General features: G+C 55.3%; 1 protein-coding gene across 1 annotated transcript; it reads left to right on the forward strand.

The window, feature by feature from the left end:
* Nucleotides 1-2,378: 2,378 nt before the first annotated feature.
* LOC122098843 (basic proline-rich protein-like) lies at nucleotides 2,379-3,852 on the forward strand (the record flags this gene model as incomplete). Its single annotated transcript, XM_042669328.1, is given in 2 exon segments — nucleotides 2,379-3,577; nucleotides 3,660-3,852. Coding segments are annotated over 2 exon segments (1,392 nt in total), but the record flags the coding sequence as incomplete, so codon positions are not given.
* Nucleotides 3,853-10,891: the final 7,039 nt, after the last annotated feature.

Genomic DNA, 10,891 nt, shown 5'->3' on the forward strand with positions numbered 1-10,891 from the left:
CCTTCCAATATGGCCGGTGTGCTGGCCACTGTACTGGTTACCAGGGGGAAACTGACACTCAGAGAGAAAGAAAGAGGGGGGAAAAAAACCAATTTCAACTTCATTCCTCTTTATCATGGTGATAAAATTTGAGTAGCAAACTGGCAATCAAAACCGTTTGGTGTCAGCGTCACCATGATCTGGTTCCAGAACTTTCTATCCCTTTGAACACCTCTGTACTCTTGAGCAGCGATTCCATACCCTCCCTACTCCCTGGTCCTTGTCAGTCTCTGAGAGAGGAGAGGGAAGGCAGCCAGGTGGGGGGATGGATTCCACCTCGTTTACTTATTCACTTTTCATGTTATTGTGCTTTGTTTTTCCCTTTAAATTTCACTTGCAACAGCGACAGAAAGAAGCAACGCCCGGAGTCCCGTCACAGGGAAAACGTTAAGTCGCTCTAAGGAAGGGCGGCGATCGCGCAGCCGCACGGGCTGCGGGAGCCAGGCCGCCTCCCCCCCCCCCTTTCCCACGGACACTCCCTCCATGCCTTGGTGCCTGGTGGCCCCAGCACGACACGACTTTGAAACTCGAGCCCTACGTCCTGAGAGCCCCTAAGACAGGGACACACTCAGGGAGCCCTCCATGGCCAACTGTCATGTTCCCAGAATCCTTTGCTGATGACCTGCAAGCCATGTCTGGCCCCGGAGGTGGCTCTTGATGAGAGCATTGATGAGGTCTCCGCATTCGCTTTTTCTGTCCAACAGGATGAACTCAATCTGCTGTCATCCTGCATCTTCATAGGATGCTTGGAGCTCTGGGCACCATTTTGTAACTATGAACCTAAAAGCTTATGGACTAAACTCATTAATTGATAACAAGCAGAAAAGACACTGGGTCCTAGACACCACTGCTGAGCTGCTAACCGGGGGCTGAAATTGTGCCCTGTAGGGCTTCCTGACGCAAGGATGTATATATTCTGCTCACGTCACACGTGCCAGTACTTGGCATTACGATAGGAAGCATCAGGTGGCCCACAGGAAAACAATTTCCTAATTGCAAAGGAGAACCACCATGTAGTGGCTAAGCTTGGGATGGATGCATCCTCCCCTGGGATCCCCCAACCCAAAAGGCCAGACACGACCTTGGTCACCTAAGTGGGACCTTGACTACAGCTCAGTCACGTTGCATTCACCAGTGTGGCTCACAAGCCCTTCAGGAGAATGGCCTAGAGTTTTGTGTAGTAGACACGTCAATGAAAAAAGAAACAGGGAGGACAGAGCTGTCCCTTGGGGAGGGAGGCCGAGGGCCCTGTTGGTGTACATCCATTGCCGTGAGAGGGACTTTCACCCAAGCCCACAATCGCCTAGAAAATCGCACATGGAGCATATTTAAGTGATTTTTTTTTCCCCTGCCTGATTGGTAGCAAGGCAGAAAGCCCCAAGTCCCTGCAGCAGACTGCAAACATAAATCACTATTTTCCAGTTCAGAACTCTCCATTTGTCTTCAAAGCCCAGTCTGAATTCAGCTCTTGGATGGATTTCTGTCTGGGGCCCCTCTGCGGGGCCTGGGCCTGCATCCTCAATGGCTCTCGCTCCGCCCTGACAGCCATGGCCTCCATTCTACTGCCTGATGACAAAGAGAGAGCCCCTAGCAATCGCTCCGTTTAAAAAAACAAAACAAACGAAACGGAGAGCACATATTGCCAGCGTTTAGATGCCCATCATTTACAGCCGTGAGCAGCGTGCAAACGGGTAAAAAGAAGACCACGGTGCTCCATGGCCGCAGGGCCGCTCCCCAGGTGAGCAGCGGACCATCACCCCCGTGGGCTCCAGTAGCCCGCGCTCCTTCCCACGGTGAGGCTGATGGTCAGGCCCTGCCACCGGGCCTTCTGCCCTAGGGAGCCCCTCGGGGCGGACCGTGGAGTCTGCACACACACAGAAGAACTTTCCAGGTACCTAAACAAGCTCACTTACCAAAGAATCTGTTGCAAACTTTCCAACACGGACTAAAACCCGCGTGGCTTGGTTTCCTCCTCTCACCGGGAGCCGGTCAACTACGACGGGGAGGGGGCCGACAGGCGAGGGTCGCCTGCTTCTCGTGGTGTCCGGCAGAGCCGCGTGGCGGGCTTCATTTTCCACGGCCGACCCCTCTTCACATGGCTCTGGATGAGCGTGCCAGGTCGGTGCTCAGAAATGGGATGGAGCGCCCAGCCTGGGGGCGGGCTCTGAAATGAACCGAATTTGCCTGTTTGAAACAATAGTACTCCTTCCTAAAGACAGTCACTGCCATTATTACCCTGACCTTCACCACCACCACCACCACCACTATTACTGCCACCACCACCACCACCATTACCACCACCTCCACCACCACCATTACTGCCACCACTACCACCAACATTACCATCACCACCACCACCACCATTACTGCCACCACCACCATCACCACCAGCACCACCACCATCACCACCATCATCACCATTACTACCACCACCACCATCACCATCACCACCATCATCACCATTACTGCCACCACCACCACCACCACCACCACCACCTTCACCACCACCACCACCATCACCACCACCACCACCATCACCATCACCACCATCACCATCACCACCATCACCAACACCACCACCATCACCACCATCATCACCATTACTGCCACCACCACCATCACCACCTTCACCACCACCATCACCACCATCACCACCATCACCAACACCACCACCATCACCACCACCACCACCATCACCATCACTACCATCACCAACACCACCACCATCACCACCACCATCACCACCACCATCACCACCTTCACCACCATCATCACCATTACTGCCACCACCACCACCACCATCACCACTATCACCACCACCATCACCACCACCACCACCATCACCACCATCACCACCACCACCACCATCACCATCACCACCACCACCACCACCATCACCACCACCACCACCACCACCACCACCACCACCATCACCACCATCACCACCATCACCACCACCACCACCACCACCATCACCACCACCTTCACCACCACCATCACCACCACCACCACCATGACCATCACCACCACCACCATCACCACCATCACCACCACCACCACCTTCACCACCACCATCACTACCTTCACCACCACCACCATCACCACCACCACCACCATCACCACCACCTCCACCACCATCACCACCACCACCACCACCATCACCACCACCTCCATCACCACCATCACCACCACCACCACCACCACCATCACCACCACCACCACCATCACCACCACCACCACCACCACCATCACCACCATCACCACCACCATTACTGCCACCACCACCATCACCACCACCACCACCATCACCACCACTACCACCACCACCATCACCACCATCACCATCACCACCACCATCACCACCATCACCACCACCATTACTGCCACCACCACCATCACAACCACCACCACCACCACCATTACCACCATCACCACCATCACCACCATCACCACCACCATCACCTTCACCACCACCACCACCACCACCACCATTGTCATCACCATCTTCACCACCACCAGGTCTCTGTGAGATGGCCAGGCCCCTAATCTTCCCAGCAGCCCTTGTCCGTGTCCCTCAGCGCAGTTTCATGAGGAAGCTTCCACTTCTGTTACATCCCCAGGAGCCGCCACCGGCAGGTCGGCTTGCCCCGGCTCGTGGAAGATGAGATGGGAGGGGTGATTGATTTCTCCACGCAGTGTCTAACCCTTGAGTCGGTCTCTTCTGTGCTGAGTGAACGGGAAGCAAATGCTTTGAAGATGACGCGTAAGGTGGAGGTGAATCTGCCGGGGCGTGGTGGACGCCAGCGGCAATGACCTGCTGTGGGCAGACCGGATGTCCCTCCCCGAGGTCATCCAGGCTCCCGTCCCCCATGGTGTCCGCCCTGCCAGGGTGAGCTGCACCACTCACTGCGGCTCGGTGGCCACGCTCCCGACCCACTGCAGAGAAGAGCTCGCAGACAGAGGTAGACGCACGCTGTCCCCAGAGACGGGACACACAGAGCGTTCACGCAGGCCATGACTAGCCTGGGCATTGAGAAAGAGCACACAGCGCCAGAAGTGCCGTGTGGGAGACCCGGGCGTGCGCGTGCGATCCAGACCTTCTAGTGCTCTGGAAACACAGGGGTGTGCGATCCAGACCTTCTACTGCTCTGGAAACACAGAGGTGTGAGATCCAGACCTTCTACTGCTCTGGAAACACAGGGGAGTGCACAATCCAGGAAAACTTCTAGTGCTCAGGAAAAGGCATCCTGAGCCACACACGGGCAAGCCAGCAGGGCCGTGTGGAGTGTGCTTCACAAGCATGTCCGGAGACATGTAATGGACAAATAAGTAGTGACATTTTCTCACACTGATACCAACACTGATGTCAGTGAGAGTCACGAAAACATGCCCAACGCCAGGGATGCGGCTCAGTACCGCTGCATTGAGCTGCAGAGACCAGCAACTACAATGCAGCGCAGCCTAAGGCGGGCCGGCCCCATCTATGCTGTGAGAGATCAAATCCGCAGTGATGTGCAGCGGAAGGGGGTGAGGGAGGCCCCGGCTCGGATGATCAATCTTGATGCTGGTGGGATCGGAAAGTCTCCTTGCTGGAAATCCAAACACACACAGAGTGCGATGGCTCCCTTCTCTTGCTGGTTTCTGAATACCTCATCTTCCTCCCAGGTTCTCGTACCCCACCCCTGTCTTCCTAAGTCAGCTCTCTGTCAAAGTGTCTTCCTTTGTAAACTGTCCTGCTCCGATTCTGAGCGGTGAAACCCAACTCCTACAGCTCCCGGTTCTATGGAGAGTGCCCGCGGATCTGCACAACACCGGGGCAGCTGGTGGACGCACCGGGCACGGCACAGGACGGTAACGTGGTGTGGACGCACACACACAGAGCTGTGGGTGGCTCGAACTCCCCACAGAACCGGCTTCCCTGCTCCGGGCCCGTGAACACTTTCATTCGCCACAGGGCAAACAGAATCGCGCCCCGTGCTTGGAAATGTCAGGCCACGCACCGGGCACCTGGCCACGGCCGGGTCTAACCACTCATGCCTTGGGAACCTCGCGTCATCTTGTCAAGAGTGGCCCGTGCAAAGGGCGGTGCTGAGGCAGGCCGTGGCTCGTGGGACCTCGTTACTCACGGGTTTGGGGGCGGGGGCTGAGCCCTGGCGCCCCGCACCCCCGCCCCCGCCCCGGGAGCTCTGGAGATGGGGGAGCTGACCAGAGCCTCCTTCCTAGCTGAGCTTGTGTTCTACCTCACCCGATGTTTTCTTTCGCGGTTGACTTGCGCCTCCGCGCTGAAAGCCAAAGACCCATTAGAGAACGCAGGGAAGGCTAGGTCTCAGGGCAACGTTCTCCCAGGTTCACGGTGAGCCACTCAGATCTGTCAAACGCTGGGTCTTTACCCTAAGATAAGAAGCAGGCACTGGAAAAGGAGAGGAGAAAGAATCAGCCAGCAGGGCAAAGCTCGGGGCCCAGCAACCTGCGGGGGGTCTGCGGCTCGCTCCTCCCAGCCCTCGGCTGCTACATCCACGTTAACGGGTAATTTATGGATGCAATTAATAGGACCCAATCAAGCAAGGCCGAACGCACTGTGCTGTGTGTAACAACAGATGTTTCCAGTAGTGGCTGTGTTAGAATAATAACAACACGGAAATAAACGCCCGGTTGTCAGTCCTGTGGCGTGAGCACTAACAAGACGCTAGAACCTGGGGCCCACGAGCGGGGAGACGCTCCGAGTGTGCTGCCGGGACCAGCCTTTGCTGCCTTACCCCACTGGGCCGCCCTGTCCAGTTCTGGGCCTCGGTTCTAGTTTGTTCCTAGGATGCCTTCCCATCTAGGGAAAAATATTCTTTAAAACATTGTGGTATTCTGTGCCCTTTGCCTTGTCTATAAGTTTATCTGATCTGTGGGAGGGAAAGGCAGCTCAGCACCAGCAGGACAAAGGATGATCTCCTGCAACCATGCTACTCACTAGACACCACGGTGGAAATGAGCTATACAACCTGGGGAGGGGAGGCAGTGCGGGGGGGGTGCGCTGGAGAAAACGGAGGAGGGGCAGCAGTGTTTAAAAGGAAATGTGCTCATTACGGCACTTTGGTAACCCCAAGCCGTATTTAAAACAACAACAACAACAACAAACCCATTGTGGTAGCTATAGCTGCCCTGGGTCTGCCCCCCGAGCGCCCCGGCCGGCCGCTGGCCGCCACCCAGGGCTGCTCAGCTCAGCGAGGGGTGGGCTCCGTGCCCCTGCCGGGTCCTGGGGCAAAATCATTCCACTAGTCCCCGGGGACAGGTGTGTGCCCGCCCCCACCGCCCAGTGGCCTCCTCGGTGGGACGCAGACTCACATCTGCATCTCCTCACCAGAGACCCCAGCCTCCTACCAAAGACTCACGAGGGGAGCGGGCAAGGCCCAGGCCAGATTCAAATGCTGTCCCGCTGCGGAAGCTACACGGCCCGCCTGGGTCCTGGGCAGCGTGGGGGAGGGACGCAGACGCCTTCACCCGCTGGCCCTGGGGCTGACACCGAGCAGAGTCCCCCCTCAGGGGCTGGGCCTGTGTGTGTGGAGATCTCACCCCCCCCCCCCACCGCACACCCCAGGGCTCTCTGGCTTCAGAGAGGTTGCTGGCTGTGGGGCAAATGCCGGTTCACCTCTCAGAGCGTCTTAGAGCCAGCCTGATTTTGAATCTCACCTCTGCCCTTCGCTAGGCGGCCTTACGCTCGTGCAAGGATGTCACCAATGTGATGTCCCTTGTGCAAGGGGCCCAGCCGGGAAAGGAGGCGAGCAGCTGGGACTCAGCCCCAAATCCATGGTGCCCCGAAGCTCATGCTCTTGGCCGTTTCCCACCCAGGACCCCAGTGGCCCGGTGGCCCCAGTCTGCCAATGGCCCTGGACCAGAGGCGGTCAGGATGGGGAGTGAGCGACACAGGAAGGGCACGCTGGCCTTCCCTCTGGCAGGAGTCGCTCAGGCCCCCCTCCAGCGGATTCCCGTCTCCAGCCCCTCAGGTGACCCCTGTCTTCCCAATAGTGTGGGCGGCGCGGGGAGATCTTTGTCCAGGTTTCTCAGATGTAACTGCCAGATTGTCAACTATTTTTGAGACAGGGCCTTCCAGGGGAGCTCAGACTGGCCTTGACCCCTGGGTCCTCCTGAGCGCCTGGAATTCAGGTACACATTGTCATGCCCAGCGTTTTCTGAGGAATGCTGGCTTATTCGGTGTGGAGATTATTCATTCCAGCTCCAAGTGGCTCATTTATTCTGATTTTGTTCAGAAAGCTTGCAATGCATTTCTTGACTTTATCCTTCTGGAATTAAAGAATACATTTAAAAAAGAACATAGTAGCAATCCTCAATCTCTTCTAAAGATGTAGAAAATTCCACTTAATCTGATGGCCTTGGTGTGTTCCTCCTCTCTACGCTCCTAGCTGAGTCCTGACTTTCATTTGATGGGGAGTGGAGTGATCTTCAAGGTCGGTTCGGTCCGTCCTGTTTGCTCCAGGGTGGCAGGGAAGATGGAGTGATCTCAGGGGACTCTCAGTGATGTTGTCCAAACTCTGTTTCCAGCAAACAGAATCGAGGTGACTTCCCAGGGTCAGGTACAACGCTACTGCCTGTTCCTCCAGCTCGAAACCACAGCGACTGAATTGCTCACTACAGTCGTAAGTGAACATGGAGACTTGGGGAGTATCCCAAATCCTGCAGCAGGCCAGCTCAAGTACCTTGTTTCCGCCCGTCCCTCCTCCACCCATGACGGTGGCCCAGGAATCCGACAAGCTCAAGGAGCCTGGGCCGCTTCATCCGCAGCGTTTCCCCTCCAACGCAGACGTCCCAAACGCTCGCCATGCTTCTGGGAGTCAAAGTAATCGGAAAAAGTGGGAAATCTGCCTGCACGTAGGGGAAAAGAACATTTAAATTTACCAAGCGTTATAGTTCTCAGACTGAAATATGTCCACTGTAAATCCCCGCTTTTGCTTTGCAGTCGAAGTGTAAAGTGAATTCTAGTCCCTGAGGCTGTGGAGAAGGAAGGGGAATGTCTGCTGAGGTTTTGGGGCACGTCTCTTTCTGCCTCGCCCATGGTCCGGAGCAGCAGAGCAGATACCGCAGGCCGACGCTCACGTCTGCACACCAGAGGAATCTGCTCTGTGGCAGCGCCCCCTCGGATGCATTGCTTCCTAGTTGGCTTGTCTACCATGATGGTGTCATTAATCTATTAAAGCAAAATCCTTGAAGTACCCGGAATTCATTCGGCTCTAACCTCCGCTTACGGGAATGGAAATCTTGTTTCTAATGATAATTCCACCGACAGTTCAATCTGAACGAAACACACGATGCAACTTCTACAGCAGGAGCGCAGCGCTGGAAGGGGAAGCTGAGGCCTTATGTGAGATCACCATTCGCCGGTAGCAAGGTCCACGTCTTGTTCCTGCTTTTCATGGGTGGGGAAAGCCACAGGCCTGTCGCTGCCCTTTGCTGAAATTGAGGCCGGAAGTGAAATCCAGGCTGGGGAGGGGCCGTTGTGAAGAAACCCCATCGGCCCATGGGCGGGCAGAGGCTCTGGCACATGACCACCCTGCCAGGGTCGCTGGGAGGCAGCAGCGGAGGCTGGCACCCTGGAGGAAGGAAATGCTCAGTGTGGTGGCGCTCTGGTGATTCCATCAGCACCAAGGGCTGCTCACGGCCTGCCCTCTCTCCACCTCCTGACAGCCCCAGGGCTGTGGGAAACATGGCGGCCGCCAAAGCCAAAGGGCGGGGAAGGAATGGAAGCAGGGCAGAGAGAAATGGAGGGACAGGTACCATTACTTACTTTTGTCTTTTCAGTTTTCCTACTTTTTTTTTGGATCTACGAGAGTCTTAAGTACGCGGTTTGATAAACACTGTGACAGACCAGGCAAACATCGTCTCAGTGTTGAAGGCGACGTTGAACATGGAGAGACGCCTTGTTCAGCAGAAGTGGGAGCCCTAGGCACAGCTTTGAGCTCCTTCCAAATTCACTCTGGGGTGAACTTTCTCAGCATGTGTTTATTGTTCCACAGCTCTTACAAATACCACGTTGTCATTTTTCATGGGCCACGGCTGATTTCTGTCATATTGCTCCCATTTCTGGAAGTAAACAGAGACATCAGGAGTGGTGATGAACAATAGTAGGATTTCCTGACTTAAAATCTGGTGTTAAGAGTCTACAAGCTTGTGAATGTGTGTGTGTGTGTGTGTGTGTGTGTGTGTGTGTGTGTGTGTGTGAGTGTGTGTGTGAATGTGTGTGTGTGTGTGTGTGTGTGCGTTGCATTTGCTAAAGCTTTTTCTAAGGTTTCTACCGTCCAGACTCTCTGAAGCTCCCTGATTTGGCTGAAATATTTTATGTCACCTCAGTATTTTAAAAAAAGGTCAAATCTGTTCAATACGTGGTAACGGCATTTGTGGAGCTGTAGGGGCGCCGGGGGCGTGGTGACATGGGGTGACCCCAGCCAGACAGGGCGTGAGAACATGTCATCACAGAGGAGACGTGCTATCTCCTTTTCAATTATTTTTCAATCCCTCACATTACAGCAAGGGAGACAGTCTCATTTTGAGGACAGAAAGCATTACCCACTCTGAATCTTGCTAGAACTGTTTTTAACCAGAGACCCGCCTCAGACCGGAGGACGGAGGGGAAGGAGGTCCTGTGTGGGGCAGACAGAGTGGGTCCCCCGGGGCTGAGGGCCCGAGGCCGGGAGAGAGCAGAGTGCTGCGGAGTCCTGTGGGCTGGGGGGCTCGGGTTGTCTTCCGTAGGGAGCGGCTTGATACAGGAGCCCCTGACTGGGATGGGTGGCTTTGGTGTTAATGAACTGAAGTTAGTGTTCTCAGCAGTGCACATGGGGTATACCCAGCAACGCCCTCTTTCGGACATTGGTACGGGAGAGCGTGCAATGACCCTGCACTTTGATCACCGTTGCCTTCCGGCCCCTTGGCCCCTGGTCTCAGGACGTTCATCCCTTTCCCCCTCTGACCTCTGTGCAGTCTTTTGTTTTTTAACTTCAATATAGTGGAGAAACTAAAGTATGTGTTCTAGAGAAAACTTCTGACGCTTATCCTTTCAATCCTGGCTTCTGTCGCTTAACATGGTAATTTCATCCCTTTTCACGCACAGCATAATTCCACTTGCCTTCTTTCTGGCTGAATAAAAGTCCATCCCGGGAGTGTTCCTTGCAGAGGGCAGAGCATGCGACCTCAGCTCGAGGAGGCTCGGCCCCGGGGCCCAGGACTCCTAGCTCCAGCTCGGGTCTATGGACGTGAGCGTGGTCAGTCCTGGGAACCTGGGTGGTCGTGCCGTGGCTTCTCCAGACTGGATTTCCTGTCATCAGCAGTGTCCATGGGCCCCGGGCAGCGCGTGGCACTGGTGGTTGGATGGGGCTGTCCTCTTCCTGGGCTCCGTGGGCTGCTGGTCAGCAGGACTCTGCTGAACGTCCAAGTGTTGCTTCTGGTAACGGCAGCAGGCTGAAATAGTTTTCCTATTTCATTAGGGCATTAAAGGGCAAGCCCAGGGCATTCCTGCAAGCCTTAGTATGTGATAAATCTCATTCTCTCTCTCCCTGTCTCCTGTCTCTCTCTGTCTCTCTGTCTCTGTCTTTCTCTGTCTCTCTGTCTGTCTCTGTCTCCCTGTCTCTCTCTGTCTCTCTGTCTCTCTCTGTCTCTCTGTCTCTCTCTGGACAATGGCTGCTACCCTATTGACAAGAGAACTAGGAAAACGTTAGCCATTGGTAAAAAGCACAGTGGAATCCAAATGTAACTCCATCCCTGACCTTGACCTTGTCGGAAAGGTCGCTGGAGTCCCGTGAGTAGCCTGTGATGCTCACCCTCCCCCCTTCACATGCCCATGTGCCGTCCGTCCGTC

This window comes from Dipodomys spectabilis, unplaced genomic scaffold, assembly GCF_019054845.1.
Source record: "Dipodomys spectabilis isolate Male_0828 unplaced genomic scaffold, ASM1905484v1 ptg000494l, whole genome shotgun sequence".
Classification (NCBI taxonomy): domain Eukaryota; kingdom Metazoa; phylum Chordata; class Mammalia; order Rodentia; family Heteromyidae; genus Dipodomys; species Dipodomys spectabilis.